Below are 22895 nucleotides of genomic sequence, written 5' to 3'. Positions count from 1 at the left end.
GACCGTATTTCCACATGCGATTCTCTACTTAAACGTAACAAAAACGTTTCGTTTTTTAAAACAAATTGTGACGGGTGATGAAAAGTGGATACTGTACAATAATGTGGAACGGAAGGGATCGTGGGGCAAGCGAAATGAATCACCACCAACCACACCAAAGGCCAGTCTTCATCCAAAGAAGGTGGTGATGTATATGGTGGGATTGGAAGGGAGTCCTCTATTATGAGCTCCTTCCGGAAAACCAGTCAGTTAATTCCAACAAGTACTGCTCTCAATTAGACCAACTGAAAGCAGCACTCGACGAAAGCGTCCGGAATTAGTCAACAGAAAACGCATAATCTTCCATCAGGATCACACAAGGCCGCATGTTTCTTTGATGACCAGGCAGAAACTGTTAAGGCTTGGTTGGGAAGTTCTGGTTCATCCGCCGTATTCACCAGACATTGCACCTTCAGATTTCCATTTATTTCAGTCTTTAGAAAATTCTCTCAATGGAAAAAATTTCAGTTCCCTGGAAAACTGTAAAAGGCACCTGGAACAGTTCTTTGCTCAAAAAGATGAAATGTTTGGGAAGATGGAATTACGAAGTTGCCTGAAAAATGGCAGAAGGTAGTGGAACAAAAGGGTGAATACGTTGTTCAGTAAAGTTCTTGGTGAAAATGAAAAGTGTGTCTTTTATTTTTACTTAAAAACCTAGGGAACTTTTTGGCCAACCCAATATATATGATTAAGGACTTGTATCTAGAATATATTTTTTAAAACTTAATTTAAAACTCAGTAGTAAGAAGACAAATAACTTGAATAAAATTTGGAAAAGATTTGCACAGACACTTCACTAAAGAAACAGTACTGATGGCAAAATAGCACATTAAAAGATGCTTAACCTCATTAGTGATTAGGGAAATGCAAATTAAAATTACAATGATACACATAGGGAATGGTGGATTTGGGATCTGGATGCAGGTCTGACTTCAAAGCCAGTAATCAGTTTATGAAGGCTTTAAAAAAGAAGAAGAAACGGAACTTATAAGAGAGGAAAGTGCTACAAGTTTCAAGACAAAAGATGTTGGTGTCTGTGTGTGAAATAGAATGTATTCTGTTTCTTCAAGAGTATTAGGTCTGGGGACTTCCCTGGTGGTCCCGTGGTAAAGAATCTGCCTTCCAACGCAGGGGACTTGGGTTCCATCGCTGGTCGGGGAACTAAGATCCCACATGCCGCAGGGCAACTAAGCCTGTGCGCGCCGCAAACTACAGAGCCCACGCGCTCTGGAGCCCGAGCGCCACAACTTCAGAGCCCACTTGCCCTGGAGCCCACGCACCACAGCTAGAGAGAGAAAAACCTGCACGCCGCAACTGGAGAGAAGCCCGCATGCCTCAACGAAGATCCCATGTGCCGCAACTAAGACCCGATGCAGCCAAAAAAAAAAAAAAAAAAAAGTATTAGGTCTGTAATACTTTTTACTCCGGTTTATCTGTGTGAGTCTTGCCATGCTTCGGCCAGGTAGAAACTACAATTTTCATGTCAGTGTATAAATATTTTAAACATTTAACCCTAAAAATAACATTTGATCCCCTAGACCAATATTTCTCAAAATATTGACCTCTACATACAGTTAGAAATAATAATTATATTGTGATTCAGTATACACTCCCATGCACACATAAATGAGGCAAAATTTCATAAAAAAATATTTCTTGTTACACAGAATACACCCTGTTTTCTATTTTGTTCTATTTTATTTTTCAATGCTATTTGTGATCAATAAATTGATTCATGACCTAAAAAAAATTAAAATTATAATGAGCTACCATTTATTTAATCACTTGGATGGTCTCAAACAGTTCCAAGTGTATATATGAATGTAGAGCAGTGGGAACTCTCATAACAGTGCTGGTGGGAATACAAAACGTTATAGCTACTTTGGAAAACAGTTGGACAGTTCATTATAAAATTAAAGATGCATTTACTGAAAGAACCAAGCCATCCACATTATGTCAAGTGAAAGAAGCCAGACATAAAAGCGTACATACTGTACAATCTCATTTATATGAAATTACTGAATGGTAAAACTCTAGTAAGAAAGTAGATCAGAGGTTCCCAGGGGCTGTAAATGGGAGAGGGGATTGACTGACTGTAAAGGGGCAGGAGGGAACTTTCTAGGGTGGTAAATATTTCTTTCCAGCTTTACTGAGATACAATGGACATTTAATATTGTGTAAGTTTAAGTTGTACAGTGGTTGATTTGATACAGTTATGTATTAGGAAATGATTACCACAGTAGCATTAGTTAACCCTGCCATCACCTCACATAACTGCCTTTTTTTCTGTGTGGTGAGAACACTTAAGATCTACTCTCTTAGTAATATTCAAGTATATAATACAGTGTTGTTAACTATAATACCATGCTTATACGTTAGATCCCTAGAACTTACGCATCTTATAAGTTGTAAAACCAACCTCTCACCATTTCCCCCACGCCTCAGCCCCTGGCAACCACCATTCACCCTCTGTTTCTGTGAATTTGGCTTTTTTAGATTTTACGTGTAAGTGAGATCAGACCGTGTCTGTCTTTCTCTGTCTGATTTATCTCACTTTGCATAATGCCCTCAAGGTCCATTTATGTTGTTGCAAAAAGCAGGATTTCCTTTCTCATGGCTAAATAATGCTCCATTGTGTGTGTCTGTGTGTGTGTGTTTTCCATCTTGGCTGTACAAATTTACATTCCCACCCACAGTGCACAAGTGTTCTCTTTCCTCCACACCCTCTCCAGCACTTGTTATCTCTTGTCTTTTTTTTTTTTAATTTTTTATTTATTATTTATTTATTATGTTTATTTTTGGCTGTGTCGGGTCTTCGTTTCTGTGCGAGGGCTTTCTCCAGTTGCGGCGAGTGGGGGCCACTCTTCATCGCGGTGCGCGGGCCTCTCACTATCGCGGCCTCTCTTGTTGCGGAGCAGAGGCTCCAGACGCTCAGGCTCAATAGTTGTGGCTCACGGGCCCAGTTGCTCCGCGGCATGTGGGATCTTCCCAGACCAGGGCTCGAACCCGCGTCCCCTGCATTGGCAGGCAGATTCTCAACCACTGCGCCACCAGGGAAGCCCTCTCTTGTCTTTCTGATGACAGCTATTCTAACAGGTGTGGGGTGCTATCTCATTGTGGTTTTGATTTGCGTCTTTCTTTTGATTAGTGATGTTGAGCACCTTTTCATGTACCTATTGTCCATTTGCGCCTCCTTTTGGGGGAAATGTCTACTCAGTTCCTTTGCCCATTTTTTAATTGGGTTGTTTGGTTTTTTTTTTTTTTTTTTGCTGTTGAGTTATATGAGTTCCTTATATACTTTGGCTATTCACCTCTTATCAGATATATGGTTTACAAATACTTTTTCCCATTCCGTAGGTTGCCTTCTCATTTTGTTGATGGTTTCTTTTGCTGTGCAGAAGCCTTTTAGTTTAATGTAGTCCCTCTTATCTTTTGTTGTTTGTGCTTTTGGTGTCATAGCCAAAAAATTATTGTCAAGACCAGTGGTAAGGAGCTTTTCCCTGTGTTTTCTTCTAGGTTTTATGGTTTTAGGCTGAAATTTCTTTATCATGACTGTAATGGTGGTTTCATGACTATATATTTTTCAAGACTCATTGAATTACACACTTAAAATTGGTGAATTTTATTTTTTATATGTTATGCCTCAACAAAGAACCGTAAGCAGATTGAATGTCTACTGTCTGTCAAATGCTGTGTTCGGAATGTGATTCAGTTAATTTGATGTGGTTCCTCCCACCAGGGAGCTCACAGTCTGTAGACGTGGTGTAGAAAGATTTGCAGTTCAGAGAGATAAGAGCACTAGAGAAGTACTGCTGAGGCACAAAGGAAGGAGTTCTTGATCCGGGAAAGCCCCACGAAGGAGCTGCTTGACTTCTAGTTTGATGGGTGAGCAGGAGTCAGATGAATGTAGAGGGGAAGGGTATTCCAGGCAAAGGCACGTGAGTTTGAAACTGCAGGTTATGTTTTATAAACCACAAGGAGCCTGGTATTGCTGGAGCCCTGGAGCTGTGAGATTTATGTTGAAGTGGCAAGAGTTGAAGCTGGACAGGTTGGCAGAGAGAGAAAAAGTGGAGCGTTTCTCATATTTGCCTGACAAACTCATATTGCAAGAGAAATTATGTACTTGAGAGACAAACCCTCCCTATTGGATGAGAAATGAGATGATCAATGCACCTGTCATTTCTATTCATTCCTTTGCTTTTGGCTTCGAAACAAACAGAACAACAGAAATCTTGCTTTTACAAAATCAACTGTTTTAAAATAGGAATTCTTCCTGGACAGACCTCAGCTGAATTTGTGTAACTAAGGCTGTACTTGAGCTTTCGCACGTTACAGGGAAGAAATACGTTTTAAGGTTTGAGAAAGCCTTTAGTTAATACCAGCCATCTGGGAGAATTGCTGAGATTAGTAGGACATGGCTTGTGCCGTCAAGCAAATATCAGTTTCCTTGTACCAACAGGGAGAAGTACAAAATCTCCCTCACCTTACATATTTTGGAAAGGAGAAAACCTTACAAAACTGCTTGTTGATTCAGCTCCATGTATGTGACGTTCTTGAACGTCACTCTCTACGCTTGGAGCGATGCAGGGAAATGTATGTATGTGGCAGAGTGTGGCGGGAGCAAGCGCACAGGAGTTTGGTTGATGAGTGGAACGGCTGATGTTGAGAGCCTGCTCTAAAGTCCGGGGCTTTCTTGTGTATTACAGGCAATGGATTTTGAAGGCTGGGCCGACACCCTCTTTCTTCTGCAGTTCACCCTCTCGTGTGTGATGGGGTAAGCCTTGCTGCCTTGTTAACAGATAGCTTTCCTAGACAGAGTTGTTCTAGCGTCTTTTTGCCTCATTCCTTAGTATCCTGTTCTGTCTCTTGAGTGTATTAGCTTAGGATAAACCTCCAGATTCAGGTGGTTTCACCACCCTTGGGAATGTGCCCTCAGGGCTACCAAACTGATCTCAAAGTCATGCTCAGAAGGATGAAGGAAAAAAACTAATATTTACCCAATAAGCTAGTATGTGATAAGCACCATTATATTTCAAGATGCATTATTTAATTTTATTTCTACATTGACCATTTGACAGATATTGTTGTCCCCTTACCTATGAGAAAGCAGGCTCGGAATTCAAGTAAATTGTCTAAGTTTGCAGAATTAGTAGGTAGCAGTGGCAGCCTTTGAATTTAGGGCTGACCTCTCCCTGCCAGGTTGTAGAAGGCAAGAGGGTATCTGCACATGTGCTGTATCTGCCTCTTCTCTTCACCTCCAAATATCCCTAATGCTTTTTTTTCCCTCAACCAGTCATTTCACTCGATATTTGTGACCGGATCTGGCACAGGCTAGGTACATAGTGATTGGATGCTTCAAAATAAAGTTGACATGATACCTTGGTACTGAGTCAGGCTTCAAATCCTCATTGTAAAATCTGGGACTGCCGACTGCTGCCACTTCGTTGTTAAGTGAACTATATCCCCTCTTAAAGTAGTTCTCATTTGCTTTTCTTCCATCCTTAAGAATCTCTCTTGCCTTCACCCTGGTCTGGAATCATATTGGCCTCATGTGACATGCACACCTGAGCCAGGGTCTGTGAGTCCTGAGCTTTCTATCTGGGTTAGGTGAATTAGGACTATGATCTAAAAAGAGTATTCATGATTGTGAATGGTGGTTTCAAGGTTTCGGTGCGGTAGCTGGGAAAAGCACCTGATCGTTAAATGTACATGTGTTTCTCTTTAATGAAATTTTAAAAAATCTGAAACTGCAGTATAAGCAGCAGTGAAGTAGGGAAAGCTCACAGTCAATCAGTGACTAGTAGAATGTACTGGCATGGCCAACACTGTTTCTCTTGGCTAGAGGTTATTATAAAATCAGCAGTTGAATCTTACTTATAAGATACCTTTTCCTTCTTTTTTCCAGATTTATCTTGATGTATGCCACAGTACTCTGCACTCAGTATAATTCTGCTCTTACAACTACAATAGTTGGCTGTATTAAGGTGAGTTGAAAAAATACTGTTCTCTTTTGGGTGCCTTCTTTATTTGAAAAGTGTTCCTCTGAAATAAGTCTGGCTGTGGCCGTAAGCCCCATCATTCTTATTTCCTCATGTGTTGCCTTGGTAGTTTGACGACTTGTGGGGTGGTTTCTAGAACAATCCTTAAGAACTCAGGGAAGGCATCATCTCTACTTTCAGGCAACTTAGGTCTGAGGAGTATCGGAAAAGGAGAATGTGTCATCTCAGAGCAGAGGAAGGAGAATCAGCCCTGTTTCTGACTAGCTTGGTACTGATAGGTTTGTCCCTTTAACTCCCAATGAGAATTGTTCTCTGCCTCGCTGAGTTCTGGCTGTTCTGTAGGAAAAGGATGTGTGCCAAAAGCTAATCAAGAGAGTTTTCCTAAGCGTGAGCCAAACCTTAAATGGCCCACTTTTAAAAGCTGTGTCTGACATTTCCAGTGATGTCATTTCCTCCTGATCCATTTTATTTGAGGGAGGCTCATTTGTCTTCAGCCAGGAGAGCCAAGCTGACTTGAATATTGAGCTGCAGTTAGTGACTTGAAGCCTGAGGCCTCTTTCATCCGACTTTGTGATTCTGGTGCTTTAAGATCCAAGAGGCCACAGCATCCCTGAATTCCAAAAGAATTAGTGAGGTAGGCTTGCTTTCTAAAAAAAAGCAAGATAGAGGTAGGTCCTGGATCATTTGGAGGAAAGAGTGCACTTGCCCTTGGAACTTACTTTCAGGTGCCCCATTTGTCAATAGCGAGGGAAGGGGTTTCAGAGGCAAAGTTTGTACTGTTCTGCTATGTTTCCCTTTGCACCCCCAATGGAGTTGTGTCTGCCTGACCTCATTATAGAAACTAGATTTGGGTTAAAACTTCAGAAGGTCTGTGTCTTCAAATCATGGATTTGGAGTGCTTGGTGTGAATAGAATTCTAAATTAAACTATAACAAGTCAGTTGTGTGACTTCCCGTGAAAGCTAGAGATAGGCATTCAAAGGCCTGGCCTGGCTGAGACAGTTTCAGCCCCCAAATTAGCTCTCAGCCCTGTTCCGGTTTTTGTAAAGTGAGTGCTTCAAGAGCAAAGTAGATGACTTGCCTTTTCAGAATAAAAACAGTAAGAACATGAGAGACAGAACAGTTGGTGCCATGTTTTTAACCAAGAAGAAGGATGGTGAGGGAAAGTTATTTAGCAGATAACTAAACCTATTTGCTTAGAATTTCTTAGAGTACGTTCTTTATCATTATTAGCATGGGGTACAGATACAGTCACGCTCTCATTAACATAAAGTCCAGTACTTTTCTTTTGATATTTCCTCTTCCCCACAGAACTGTATGAACTTAGTCCAAAGGGAGCAGTTTTACTTCCAAACTCTAGAGGGAGGGGAAAAAATGGATTATCTGATTATAGTTGACCCTTAAACAATGCAGGTTTGAAGTGCTCTGGTCCACGTAATACTCGGATATTTTTCAGTAGTAAATATTACAGTACTACACCATCTGTGGTTGTTGAATCCACAGATGCTGAATCACAGGTAAGGGGGGCCATCCATAAGTTACAGTCGGATTTTCCACTGCACCCCTAACCCCTGCTTTGTTCAAGGGTCAGCTGTGGTTTAGAATTGCTGTCGCTTCTCACGGCCATGTGGTATTGCTATTAAAGGATGTCTTATATCTTCAGACAGACGGGAGTACCCTGATGTCCTTGCTGGTTTGGAGTGTCTCAGGCCACAGTGGAGCTTCTTTCATTAGCCTCCCAGTTACAACCCTTGTAGCTCAGTTACTGTTCCCAGCAGGCTTCAAGCTTCCTTCTGTGCTTGAGGATCCTAACCCCATAAACCCTTGGGTCAGCATTCCTTGTTTCTCCTGAGTGTGGTTGGAAAATTACTTAGGAGAGCTAGTTAAACATGGAAATTCCTAGGCTCACCTCAGATGTATTGAATCAGAATCTCTAAAGTAGGGCGCGGAAATCATCAGGGTTTCCAGCTGAGTCTCAGGTATACTGAAGGCTGAGATTGCAGTCTTAGTTTTGAGCTACCAGCGCAGACTCTTCTGTGCTTCCTGGTAAGTTCTGCTTTGGGAGCATGAGTGTTTTTTTCTGATAGAAAACCTTGGTTAGGATACCCTAATATATACTTGGAGTTTTTCTAACTTCTGGGGCTTCCCTGATGGTCCAGTGGCTAAGACTCCGCACTCCCAATGCAGGGGGCCCGGGTTCGATCCCTGGTCAGGGAACTAGATCCCATATGCCGCAACTAAAGATCCCGCATGCCAAAACTATGACCTGGCGCAGCCAAATAAATAAATAAATATTTAAAAAAAAAAGTTTTTCTAACTTCTGATTTTGAGCAACAAGGGTTGAGTCCTTTCCCTTTCTGAAGTTCCTTGGGCAGTTTATGCACATTAATCTCTCTTTTCCCTGGATCTCTGTACTCCAAGAGGTCCTCTTACACATTTTCCCAAGTTGCCTACCAGCCTTGTTTACTGTTACATGGTATTTAATTTTATTTTTTTCCTCTCAAATAATAAGAAAATCTGCTCTAAAGTAACATTCTGTCTCCATCCTTAGACCTAGAAGAGGCTGACATAATTTTGAATGCTCTCTCAAAGCGTACTCCATTAAAAAAATAATTTTGAAGTTTGTTTTTGGCTTCTTAAAAACACTGTGGCACTATACTTTCTGCTTCACAGGTCTAATCGGAGAGAGCCCAGGTACTAAAAATATTTGTGACATTTACCGTTTCTGGCAGTTGTAATAGCACAGAGGGAGGCAGTGACTTAATGTGGAAGAAGAGAGGTTAGGGAAGAACTGAATAAGAGATGAAACTTTGGAAAACTTTATTTCACCTTTACGGTCTGAGGATAATTAAAAGGGAGCCAGACGCTTTCACTGCCCTGGGCCCGGTTCTATCCCTGGTCTAGGAAGTAAGATCTCACAAGCCAAAAAGGGAGTGAGATAAGCAGAAGATGTTTACACCTGGGAGTTTAAGGGAGTTGGGAGAGGTGATTTTACGTATGCTACTTTGAGGTGACTTCCCCTGTGGTTTTTTAAGGTGCCAAGGAAGATTGCTCTAGAAACAGTCTTTTAGTTGGTAAATTCCCCACCATCCCTTTTTTCCTTTTCAAGAAAGAGGGGAAAATGCTTGCATGTAAGCAGATTTTCCTTCTTCACTCTCCCCTGGCAAGTCAACTGCTACCTCTACAGGAGGAGAAAAGCACTCTTCTCTGAGATTGCTAAACGTGGCTTGGTGTTTTCTGCCCCCAGTAATAGCAGTTCTTTTCTATCTAGATTGATAATGTCAGCGTGTGCCACAGGGCAGGGAAAGTTTGATAATCTTTTTAGTATTCTTCAGTATCGGTGAAAGCATTTAGCTTCCAGAGAGAGACTGGGAAGAGACTGATGTCATTGTTTTTTAATTAGTTAATGTTCATGCTCATACTACACTCGTTTTAGGGTCATTAGGTTTTTGTTATTTTCTGTTTATTTGTTTTTGTATTTTAAGGATATATGTTTGGGTCTTTGTATGGATGAGTTTATATGAATATTGAAAAAGTTCAGTTAAACCTATGATACAGTATATTGCCATTTCTCTTTTTAGAATATATTAATAACTTATATTGGAATGGTCTTTGGTGGAGATTACATTTTCACATGGACAAACTTCATTGGCTTAAATATCAGGTAAGTAAAAATATTTAACTGTAACCACTTTGATGAGTGGATTTGGATTGTCAAATAGTCACAGTAAGCTTAGACTGTTTCACAGCAAATTTGTTCATTTATTATTAGACAAACATTTATGGAGTGCCTACAATGTACTATATATATATATTTTATTAAAAACAGTTTTTTATTGGAGTATAATTGCTTTACCATGTTGTGTTAGTTTCTGCTGTACAGTGAAATGAATCAGCTATATGTATACATATATCCCCTCCCTCCCACCCCACCCCATCTAGGTCGTCACAGAGTGCCGAGCTGAGCTTCCTGTGCTTTATAGCAGGTTCCCACTAGCTATCTATTTTACCCACGGTAGTGTTTATATGTCAATCCTAATGTCCCAGTTTGTCCCACCCTTCCTTTCCCCGTGGTTGTGTCCACATGTCCCTTCTCTTCGTCTCTATTCCTGCCCTGAAAATAGGTTCATCTGTACCATTTTTCTAGATTCCGCATATATGCGTTAATATACGATATTTGTTTTTCTCTTTCTGGCTTACTTCACTCTGTATGACAGACTCTAGGACCATCCACATCTCTACAAATGACCCAGTTTCGTTCCTTTTTATGGCTGAGTAATATTCCATTGTATATATGTACCACATCTTCTTTATCCATTCATCTGTTATTGGACATTTAGGTTGTTTCCATGTCCTGGCTATTGTAAATAGTGCTGCAGTGAACATTGGGGTACATGTGTCCTTTTGAATTATGGTTTTCTCAGGGTATATGCCTAGTAGTGGGATTGCTGGGTTACCTGGTAGTTCTATTTTTAGTTTTTTAAGGAACCTCCATACTGTTCTCCATAGTGGCTATATCAATTTACATTCCCACCAACAATGCAAGAGGGTTCCCTTTTCTCCACAACCTCTCCAGCATTTATTGTTTGTAGATTTTTTGATGATGGCCATTCTGACTGGTGTGAGGTGATACCTCACTGTAGTTTTGATTTGCATTTCTCTAATAATTAGTGATGTTGAACATCTTTTCATGTGCCTCTTGGCCATCTGTATGTCTTCTTCAGTGAAATGTCTATTTATGTCTTCCACCCATTTTTTGATTGGGTTGTTTGTTTTTTTGATATTGAGCTGAATGAGCTGTTTGTATATTTTGGAGATTAATCCTTTGTCTGTTGTTTCATTTGCAAATGTTTTCTTCCATTCTGAGGGTTGTCTTTTCATCTTGTTTATGGTTTCCTTTGCTGTGCAAAAGCTTTTAAGTTTCATGAGGTTCCATTTGTTTATTTTTGTTTTTATTTTCATTACCCTAGGAGGTGGATCAAAAAAGGTCTTGCTGTGGTTTATGTCAAAGAGTGTTCTTCCTATGTTTTCCTCTAAGAGTTTTATAGTGTCTAGTCTTACATTTAGGTCTTTAATCCGTTTTGAGTTTATTTTTGTGTATGGTGTTAGGGAGTGCTCTAATTTCATTCTTTTATATGTAGCTGTCCAGTTTTCCCAGCACCACTTATTGAAGAGGCTGTCTTTAAACTATACATTTCATGTCTTTCAATAATGCTTTTTAAGAAAAGGGAGAGACAGTGGTTCCATATTTTATCCACAGTTTTTGGGGAGTCTTTTCTGGAAGTTGAACCCCTTTTATTTAGCCTTCAAAGAATAATCCTTTATATATTGTGCTAGATGTCAATGCAGTGTTCTCAAGAAGATTCAAGGCTAAAGAATACCAGCTCTGTTAGAGTTGCTTTATATGTGTCTAACCTTGGACATATCACTGCATTTCTTTAGACTTTATTTATCTTCAACAATGATGAGGGTGACTTGCATGAAAGATCTTTTTCAGTTTGAGAATTTTGAATTTCATGCTTTTAAACACTATTTATATGCTTTAAAATTCTCAAATTTTAAAGACCTCTGTCCTGAACTCAGACTTTTATATGTAGTAGCCCACTTGACATCTCTGGCTGACATGTCAAAAACTGAACTTTATTTTCTCCAAAGTCTCTTCCACCTCCACAGCCTCTGCATCTCAGCTGATGGAGCCTCCATCCTTCTAGCCTCCCAGTTCAAAAACCTTGGAGTCATCCTTGACTCTTCCGTCTTATACACAGTATCCAGTTTGTTAGCAAATTCTGTTGGTTCTGCCTTCAGAATACCACTTTTCACCATCTGCATAACTTCCATCATCATCTAAGCTACCAACATCTTTTGCCTAGATTACTGCCTAGTCTTCTGTACTTGTATCCCTGGTTTAACTCATCCCCCCATCCCACCCCTAGTCAGTTCTCAAGAGTTGACAGTATATTCCTTGTAAAAGGTAAATCAGAACATGTCACTCTTCTTTTTACTTCCCTTCCCCCATGTCTCTCCAGGTCCCAAAGTCCTGACAAGGCCCTACAAGATCTATCCCCATCTTGTCCTCCAAGTTCAACTCTTGCTTCTCTTCTCCCTCACCTCACTTCATCTACACAGACCTCCTTGCTGTTCCTTTAGAATACAGGGCATGCTCTCTCTTTAGGTGCTTGGACAGGATATTTCCTCTACCTGGAACATTATACTGCCAGATAGATACTTTGCGTGGCTAATTCCTTTATGCCTATAAATTTTTGCTCAGATGTTACCTATTCAAGGAGGTCTACCCCGACCACCTTATTTAAAATTGCAGCCTGCTCTTCCTCTTCTGATACTCCCAAACCCTCTTATTCTACTTTTCTATTTCTATTTATATATATTACCTATTTTCTATCTCCGCTGCTATAATGTAAGTTCCACGAGGGTATGGATCTCTGCCTGTATTCTTCCCTCACGTTTCCCAAGCTCCTAGAATGAATCCTGGTCATTGCTTAATAAATATTTGCTTGATTGGATTGCTGTATATTGCTGTATGGATTGGTAAAAAAACACTTTGGAAACTATAAAACTCTTTTCTAGAATATGGTAGTATCTTTTTTTTTAATTTGCAAGAAAGTATATAACTTCTCTTGAGCTTTTATTTCTTCAAATGTAAACAAATGATAATACCTATTCTACCTTTCTTATGAATCAATATGAGAATTTAATATTCCATACTAATATTATTAATAGGTTAGTAATTCATTGTTTCCCCTTCCCTGACATTTATTTGCCACTATTGTTGTTTGTCTTTTAGAGGAAAAATCATTTTTTATTTGTGGGGTAGGAGTTGGTGAGAGGATGGGTATGTAAGCATACCTGAGGACTGCACGTTATAGAAGGAAGATGAGTAGCTGAGTCTCAGATCCTGGTCAGAGTCACACTTCTGATGCTTGCTCCCTGTGTGATTTTGAATGAGTTGTTTATCTTTTCTGAGCTTCAGTTTTCTTATGTGTTTGGGATAGAAATACCTATCTCTTTAGAGTTGTTGGAATGAAATAATCCAGTGAATGTAAAGTACCTGATTCATTGCTTCACATCTATGCTTAGTAAATATCAGTTTCTTTCATTAATAGCTGTGAAGAAGGGCCAGGATATAAGGATCAACATGGTGAACCAGTTTTGACTTTGGATGTGGCCTGAGTTTCCTTCATTTCTAAAAATCTAGATTAAAGAATCATTATGACATGTTACAGACCCGATTCAGAGATGCCTTGATTTTCTTTTTGTCCCCTTCAAATGAGAACTTGATAGTCAAAATGAAATAAAAGCTGCTGTTTGCATTTTCAGATATCTGCAGTTCAAATCTCTTATAGTATCTTATAAGAAATATTAGGGGTTTTTTTTTTTTTTTTCACGTTTCAGGCTACTTAAAAAAACTTCTAAGTGCCTGAGTATGCTGGAATGTTACAACGTATGTCAGCCTAACATATGTAACATCTTGAAAATTCTTCCAGTGGAATTTCTTTTTGTGTTAAGTAGTGCATTATAGTTCTGGTTAAACAGTACTCTTTTGCTAGCAAGGTTAGTTGATAATGATGTCATTGGTACTCTTCCCCTCTGTAGTATTTTTAATAATTCCTAATTGCTTTCACATTTTATTGTAATAAATTTTACATGCCGTATCTCTTTAATCTCTGTTTCATGATAAGATTAAGGACAATAAGTAGTATACTTAGTCACCAGTCAGCGTTCAAATTATTTGCAGAGTTGGGATTAAAATCCAGGTGACCTTCTGTTTCAAATACTCTTTCCATTACAACATGCTTTACAGCATTTGTAAAGGAAAGTATATGTTGCCTTTTTTTTCTCACTTTTTCTCTTTAAAATGAAAATTATGGTTTTATTGTTTTTTTGACTTATCTTCCACTAGTTAATCAGCAGACTCATAGGTTGTGAACATTACTTCTTTTTTAAATGTGAAAACCAAACTTAAATTGGCTACTTATTAGAGTTCACTTTGATTGGACATGGTGTCAGTCCATCCTTGGCTGATTGCACTTTGAAGGAAATCACTAATTAAACTGTACTCTTAAAGGATTCTCTGATTAAACTCAGATGCATCTAGCTCCCCTTCACCCCGCCTGGTTTCTTTGCTGTTTTAAGAAAAGTTTAAATAGACCCCTCTGATACGATTCAATTCCAGGAAGCAGGAGGTTTGCATTGGTAGCTTCTCAGGCTCCATTCAAATTTAATACTGTGATTTATGAAGGCTTTTTTTGTTTGTTTGTTTTTTTCAGTAGGGCTCTGTGGAGAGCCTGGCTGTCTCTAACTCCCCTAAGTGCCTTTTTCCAGTGGCCAATTAGTGCCTGTTCACCCAAGCCCAGAAAAGCAGCAGAGCAAGTGGGGAATGAATAGTGAAGGGTGGTGACAGAACACGCTTCTGTACTTTCATCAGAGGTTGGGCTCTGGCCTGTGGCTTTGGCCCGAGTAACGTATCCTCTCCAGATAATGACATCATCATCCCCATAACTGCCCGGGCTAGAATTTGTAGAATCTCTGGAGCTTATCTTTATCTGTGATTCTTTTTTTTTTTCCCTTCCATTAAAAAAAAAAAAAAATTAACATATGATTTAAATACAGTAAAATGCCCCCCTTTTCCTGTACAGTTCTGCAAGTTTTGACAAATGCATACAGTTATGTAACCAGCTATTACAGTTATGTAACCACCATATTCAAGGTATAAAATAATTGTATTACCCCCCAAAATCTCCCTATGTCCCTTTGCATTGAACCCCTCTCCCCTTACAAAGATCTGTTTTCTATCCATATGGTGTCCAGAATGTCATATAATGATACATAATATTATGTAGCTCTTGGTCTGACTTCTTTCGCTTAACATACTGCATGTGAGATTCCATGTTGCATTTGAGATTCTGTGGTGTGCATGTATCAGTAGTTTGCACCATTTTACTGCTGAGTAGTATTCCATTATGGATGCATCACAGTTTGTTTATCCATGCATCAACTGAAAGTTATTTGCATAGTTAGCAGTTTTTAGGTGTTTTGTCTTAGCTGCTAAAACATTTGTTTAAAAGTTTGTGTATGAACATAAGTTTTCATTTCACTTGGGTAAATACTTAGGAGTGGAATTTCTGGGCTGTATGGTAAGTGTATATTTAACTTTGTTAGAAGTTGCCAAACTATTTTCAAAAGTGTCTGTACCATTTTGCGTAAACCCCCAGCCATGTATGAGAGTTCTAATTGTTCCGCATCTTGGCCCTTGGTATCATCAGTTTGTCTTTGTTTTTCAAATTCTAGACATTCTAATAGATCTGTAGTGGTATCTCATTGTGGTTTTAATTTCCCTAATGATTAATGATGTTGAGCATCTTTTCATGTGCTTATTTGCCATCTGTATGTATTCTTTGGTAAAATGGCTATTCAAATATTTTGCTCATTTCAAAAACTTGAGTTGTTTTCTTAATGAGTTTTGAGAGTTCCTTATATCAGTATATTGTGGATACATGTCCTTTATCAGATGTGTGATTTGCAAGTAGTTTTTCTCAGTCATGGCTTGCTTTTCATTTTCTTAATCTCTTTTGAAGAGCAAAATTTAAAATTTTTGATGAAGTTTAATTTACCAGTTTTTTTTTTCTTTTGTGGGTTGTGCTTTCAGTGTTGTGTCTAAGAAATCTTTGCCTAACCCAAGGTCACAAAGATTTTCTCTTATATTTTCTTCTAGAAGTTTTACAGTTTTAGGTTTTATAGTTAGGTATATAGCCTGTTTTGTAATGATTTTTATATGTGGTGTGAGGTCTGGATGAAGATTCTTTTTCCTGTGTATGTGTTTTTTTAAAATAGATATCCAGTTGTTCCAGTACCTTTTGTTGAAAATACTGTGCTTTCTTTGTTGAACTGCCTAATTCTTCATAACACTCTTTTGAAGTTCTTTTATTATCACTGTTTTATAAATGAGGAGGCTGAGGCTTAGAAAGTTTGAGTTGAATGCATTCTGAAGGCATGCATTGAGCCTGTTTCTGTGTGCCAGGCATCGTGCTCCAGAGAGACATGGTGCATTCACTCATAGCTCTGCCAAGGTCACATAGCTAGTAAGTCATAGAAGGATTTTAACCCAGATGGGTTGGACTCCAGAGTCCAAGTTCTCACCCAGTAATGAATTATCATTCAGTAAATGACTGATTAATTGTAATGTAACCTAAGTAAACCATATGTAGCCATTGTTACCTTAGATTCTCAGCTATTTGAGGGTAGAAATCACTTGTTTTATTTATAGTTGTGTCAGTATTTATCAGTTCCTGATCCATAATAGGCATCCAACCAGTAATAATAATAAAAGAATACCAGACAATATTTTTTATGCTTAGGCATTGCCCTAAGTACTCCACACTTAATCTTCAAAACAGCCCTCTGAGACAGATGCTGTGAATATTCCATTTCACAGAGGGGCTGAGAAACTTGCCACATACTACCCAGCTGGTAAATATTCAATCCTTGATTGCCTTCCACATTTTCTTAACTGCAGTCTAGTAAATAGTGAATAGATGAATAAATTTATTTTCATATCCCTTCAGGATATGTCATCATACTGGTTATATAACTCTTAAGTCAGCCTCCTTTTGTGTAACACAACCCATTTTACTGTAGCTTCTGACACCAAACTAGAGTCTATGCAGTCTTTGGGGTGGGCCATGGTGCAGCTCAGAGTCTAGCTCCGGAGTTAGGTTCTGAGGACTTTGGTCTAGCTATCTCTGCCCAGCGTCTGAATCTACAATTCGTTCATTTTGGACTCCTTTGCCTGTTTCCTTAAAAGGATGTGTTGCTTCCTAATTCCAGACTCCTCCTTCTGAATAATTCCATCCTAGCAGACTCTCTTCTGGTTCTAGGCTTCTCCTGAAGTAAGGACATGAGCTTTTCCTTTACTTAGTAGCTCTCTCATTTGGAGAGAGAGAGGACATGTTTTGTACTATCAGTTGGTTGCTGCTGCTACTAACAGTTACCAGGCTTTTTAGAGTTAAATAACTGGCAACTCACTAGAATAACTTGGACTTTTAAATAGGATGTAGGGAGGTTAGCTAGCCCTCGGTTATAGTATAATTCCTTACAGAAGAGCACCGAAATGGAATATAGCCAAAAAATGTGTGTTTTGTTATGGGTACTGCTGCTAGCTATTCACATATAGTTCACTTTTCATGACCTCGGTTTTCTTGTGCTCAGTTTTTAAGCTAGAGTTGTCTATCCTAGTTCTGCCACTAAACTTCTCTGATTCACCCTGAGGAAGTCCTGTGAAACTATGTCATGTGGTCATTAGGTCTAAAGTTATTTTGCAGGAGACTAATGACATTTGAAGGAACTTCTTCCAGGTGTAGGAAACACATAAAATATATTATCTTTTTAAAAGTTCTGATGGGAGTCCTCTACCCACATTTTAAGGTGTTTTAAGAGGCAGAAAAGAAAAAGGAATAGAAGTAAGGGAGAAAATGATGGAAATGCTTGAGTAGTTTGGACTCAGCCCCGAGTTGGAGATTAGTATCAAAGGTGTTGTACTGATTTCTTGAGGGCAGAGCAAGTGGAAAGGTCCTGAAGTGGGAGTGTGCCTGGTGTGTTCAAGAACCTGCAAGGAGGCCAGTGTGGCAGGTGGGAGTGGAGTGCCTGAAATGAGATGGGGCCATAGAGGTAATGGGCTGGGGGCAGATTAGGGACAACTTTTAAGAGCTAGGAAGAGAGTTGGAGGATTTTGAATAGAGGAATGACATGATCTGATTTAGTTTTAATAGGACCACCTTGGCTACTGTGATGAGATTAGACCAAAGGAGGAGGGGAAGTGTGAAATGTTTATATTAAGAGTAATGGCTTTCATTTATATAGGAATCACATAGCATTTATAATAACATTAGGCATTTATATGGCATTAATAATAGCAATGCCGAGGCCCTTTTAATACATTCCCTCAAAAGAGCTTTCAACAGCTATCATCACTCAAAGGTCACAAAGTATCTATCCAGACTGGCACCAGTAATAAAGGTTGTGGTAGTCTCAGGAACTAAAATCACACAGAGTTGCTTGGGAGATTTCATAGTGGAAAGGCTACTTAGGCCAGGACTTGACCAGTGGGTAGGATTTGGAGAGGTGGGAAAGAGAAGTGTGGGTATTCCAGCCATGCAGTACTGCGTGAGCAGAAGTGTGGGGCTGGAAAGGCAGATGTTGGGTGGAGGCCGGGGAGGTGCTGGTAGGAACTCCAGTACAGCTAGAGCAAGACGTATTTCACAAGGGTGAAACAGGCCTCCCTCGGTATTTCCAGGGGATTGGTTCCAGGACCTTCCGTGGATGCCAAAATCTGCAGATGCTCAAGTCCCATGGTCAGCCCTCTGTATCTGTGGGTTCTACATCCGCAGGTACCGAGGGCTGACTGTGCTAGAGAAGTAGGTTGGTGCCCGAGTGCAAAGTGCCTTGAATGTCTCATAATGGGAAGGATGAATACCCAGCTAGGAAAATACTCTTGAGAGTTACTAATACACTACAGATGGTAGAGGTTAGGTCAAGTCTTGCTTACTCATAATACAATTAAGGCCTAATTGGGATGACCAAAACCAGGAAGGTTTTGCTATACTTAGGACTCCTTGATTTTCTGGATGAATAAATTGGTGTGCAGCCACAGAGATGGGGGAGAAGCGATAACTGCCAAAACCCCTTTCTTCTTTTTGCTTTTTGGCAGTATTAGTCCCTGGTATGCCTTAGCATTTTGACTTTTACCCCTATTGGATGTCTGCTGTATGCTGATTAACCTTTTGAAAATGATCTTTTGTCCTATTAAGTCTATAATTTAGTTATATAATTTAACATATAATTATATATAACATTGTTATATAAATAAATTATATAATTTAATTCTCACATCAATCCTGTAAGGGTGGTATTCTAATCACCATTTCACAGATGTGGAAACTAAGGTTCTGAGAGTAACTTGCCCCACATTATAGAATTTTGCAAATGTCACAGAGTCCACAGTTAAATGCTTTCTAGTCAACCCTGTGTCACCTCTCTGTTTCCCTTTGTTCAGATAGGAGCTCTGGAAGATAGATGAAGAGGCAACATAGCTCTGCTTTATGTGCCTGGTGAGAAAGATGAGAAAAGGGTCCCCAGCAGCTGCTGTGTGGGGAGTGAAGATGGGGTATCCCTGGTCACTGGAGGAAGAATGTACTCAGAGGCCCTGCCGCAATTATTTGGCAGAAATTGTGTGTATTAGGAAATCGCAGTAAAAGTCAAACTGTCTTGGTTCATAGGTTTTGATATTGGTTGACATATTTTACACATGGAATATGGAAGGCAGGGTCTAATCTAAGAGGCAGAGCTACCTGGCTACACCTGTGAACAGACAGGTCAGCTGCAGGGGGAGATAGAGACAGCCTGTTCCTTCACACTCTTGTCCGCGGCCATGGAGCTGCTACATGGAGGGCATTTTTAGTATATGTCTGTAGGATGGATTTCTAATTGTACGAGGCTGGTAAATATGTCCATGGCTACGTAGGTCTCGGAGAGGTAGGTTGTACTTGCCTGATCTTTGGAAGATCAGGAGTGGATCAGAGCAGGTGAAGTGGCACTATCCAGCACTTGCCAGCCAGCCTTGTGGTATTCTAACTAGACCCCTGTCTGCAGGACACTGTTGCTTTGTCTCTTTCTTCTGTCTCTTTCCTGGCTGTGTCTGCCACAGCAGGTCTCAGTGAATTAATAATTGGTAGTACTATGATCTGAATATTAGGCAGATGGAGAATTGCTTAAGATTTTAAAAATCAGTATTTAGGATTGTCGAATATATAAATACCAATTCCAAAGTATCAGAGGTCAACTTTAATGTGAATATTTATAGAGCCAGTAGATTGAGAAGTTTTTTGAAGTAGCAGAAGATTTTGATTCAGAATCATTTGATAGTGATGTATAAAAATTTAGATATAGGCCTTTCCCCCCCAAATTGGGGTTTTTCCCTTTCTTTTCTCAGTCCTCCTCATCTCCTCCTTCCAGCTTCCCCACATTCCCAAAGCTTCTAGGAAGCAATTTATATTCTTTCCACAGCATTAACTCATCACTGCTTTTTGGCACATGGTGTCTTTGTTGATGAATATTTACTTCTTTTCAGGTGATTCAGGAAAGGCCATTTCTGAAAATGTAAACGTTTGATAATGATCAAGTCAGGAATAAAGATGAGATGAAAGCCTATTTTATTATTGCCTCATGTTGGAACTTGTGATAAACTGAACAGTCTGTACTCTTTAATCTCCAGAGTTAAGAATAATGGTTTCTGTGTTTTGGTTTTGCTCTGGTTATTTAAACAACTCTGTGGTAACAAGATGCCCTTTTCTTGCATCAGGAATCTTCTTATTATACCTTATTATACCACTCTACCTTTTGTTAACAATGCATCTCGCCTCTAGCCTGTGAGTATTGGAGCTTACATGGAAGTGGGGAGAAGGGAATAAATATTTCCTGATTGCTTACTCTGTGTGCCAGGATTAGGGCCTGGTTCTTTATACGTGTTATGTCATTTATTCTTCAAACAAGTCTAGGTAGATAGTATTATTCTTATCTTTTTAGTACAGAACTAGAATCTCAAGAGAAATTAACAAATTTACCCAGGGGCACAGAGCTAGCAGTTACATTCAAGATTTGAACCAACACCTAACTCCAGAGTCCATGTTTTTTGTCACACTAACTATGCTAGGGATATAGGGCCCCAGGATCACCATAAGGAGGAAGTCCAGAGTAAATTCCAGGGCGTTCTTTGTCTTCTTCTATCCTACATTGCTCCATTATTTCTATTTAGGTGAAATCGGCTTAACATGAACATAATAGATTGTCTTGACAGGAGAAATAAAAGAGAGCATTGTTATGTTTTAGGTTGTCATGGGACAGGGGATCTAGAGGAGGATAGGATGAAAGTAAGAAAGATCATTCCTTCTACTTTTTTGTGGGGTTGGAAGCAAAGGGAAATTGACTATCATGTAGATGTACATGTGAACCTCAAAGAAGTTTTAGCTTTGATCGGGAAGGCTATGGTAAGCTGTCTGCTTGGGTCCTAGCCCAGCTACCAAGGAAATCATCTACTTGATGCTATTTACTAGATAAATAAGAAAAGTTTCCAGAAGAGTCGGATCAAATCCTGAAAGGAAAAAAGGAGAAGAAAAAAGAAATGGAAGAAAGCAACCAGATCAGATGAAGGAAAAGATGAAGCTCTGTGAACACTGGCCCAGGGATGGGTTCGTGAGGCTCCTTTCTTTGAATGGGGCCATAGCAGATATGCAATTCAGCAGTTATTTAATTGTGCTGCTACAAAGTGCCAGGCTGTGTAAGGCACTCTGTAGAGCTAAGAGTAAAGCCTTGGGAAATTCATAGGCTGATGGGAACAAAATAAAGACAGGTACCTGCACTGTCAAGTGGAGCAGGGGCTATAGGGAGGAAGCCGATTCAGTGCAGAAAATGAGACAGACTTGGGTTTTATTCTGGTCCATCATTAAGATGCTTTGTGACCCTGAGCAAGGTAACTTATGACTTCTGGGACTCAGCTTCTTCATCCCTAAAATGAGCACCTTGAAGGGATATTATAGTGGCAGGAGATGTATGTAAAATGCCTGGCATGTAGTAGACTTTAATAAATTGTCACAATTTGATTATTTAGTACCCTGAATGCCTGATCTTGCTTCCTTATTTGCAGGAGCCAAATCCAGGATGGAGACATCTGAAAGAGTGTAGGCTAGGCTGCCAGCTGGAGACCCTAGGGAGTCACAGGTGGCAGGCTCGACGGCAGAGCTGGTCAGGGCAGTTTAGCATGTCGGCTCTTTGAGCTCCTCCAGCTTGCTTTCAGTTTAGTGACTGGGGCAGGAGGCTATGTAGTCCAGGTGAGAGTAGACAAGAGTAATCACTGTCGCAAAAGAATGAACCCTCCTGCCGTTAGGTGTGGTAGACAAGTGTGAGGGGTAGCAGCAGCCAGTTCAGAGTCTGAGGGCCCAGATGATAGGTTCTCCACTGTGAACTTGATTCTAGTCGGAGAGAAACCAACTCTGTGAATCTCCCCAGGGTCTGCATGTTTACTTACTTATTGGGATGTTTTTTACTCTTATTAAAAATAATATTTCTTTGTCTTGAATGCTTATTTTTGAAAATGCAGAAAATACATATAGAAATCACCTATAACCTTACTGTCCAGATGTAACCATTTTTTAAAAATAAATTTATTTTATTTATTTATTTATTTGTTTATTTTGGTATTTTGTTTACCATCCAGATGTAACCATTTTTTAAAAATAAACTTATTTATTTTATTTGTTTATTTTTGGGTGCTTTGGGTCTTCGTTGCTGTGCGCGGGCTTTCTCTAGTTGTGGAGAGCATGGGCTACTCTTCGATGCGGTGCGCGGTCATCTCATTGTGGTGGCTTCTCGTTGCGGAGCACAGGCTCTAGGCGCACGGGCTTCAGTAGTTGTGGCACTTGGGCTCAGTATTTGTGGCTCGTGGGCTCTAGAGCACAGGCTTAGTTGCTCCACGGTGTGTGGGATCTTCCTGGACCAGGGCTCGAACCTGTGTCCCCTGCATTGGCAGGCGGATTCTCAACCACTGCGCCACCAGGGAAGCCCCCAGATGTAACCATTGTTAATATTCTTGTTGTGTTCCTTTCAGACATTTTTCTATTATGATGCATATTAATATACATATTCATGTTCATTTAAATAAAATGGGGTTGGACAATACTTAATATTTTGTAAGATTACAAAATACTGTCATTGCCAGTTTTTATTTTATATCATTTAAATGGATGCATAGTATTCTATTGTATGAATTTATATAATTCCCTATTGTGGGACA

At 39.7% G+C, this 22895-nt stretch overlaps 1 protein-coding gene across 2 annotated transcripts in view; it reads left to right on the top strand.

Annotated features, from left to right (window-relative positions):
- SLC35D1 (solute carrier family 35 member D1) overlaps nt 1-22895 on the top strand; it is a 69273-nt gene that overhangs the window by 36702 nt on the left and 9676 nt on the right. For both annotated transcript variants that reach the window (XR_011073537.1, XM_068540076.1), the window contains exons 9-11: nt 4746-4813; nt 5945-6023; nt 9619-9701. Coding sequence is in view for 1 of the 2 variants with exons in the window: in XM_068540076.1 (XP_068396177.1) it covers nt 4746-4813; nt 5945-6023; nt 9619-9701 (230 nt within the window). In the remaining variant the exon portion in view is untranslated. The remainder of the gene's footprint in view (nt 1-4745; nt 4814-5944; nt 6024-9618; nt 9702-22895) is intronic.

Source organism: Eschrichtius robustus, chromosome 3 (genome assembly GCF_028021215.1).
Source record: "Eschrichtius robustus isolate mEscRob2 chromosome 3, mEscRob2.pri, whole genome shotgun sequence".
NCBI lineage: Eukaryota > Metazoa > Chordata > Mammalia > Artiodactyla > Eschrichtiidae > Eschrichtius > Eschrichtius robustus.
The sequence above is the reverse complement of the archived record's forward strand: the minus strand, read 5'-3'. Positions and strand labels throughout refer to the sequence as shown.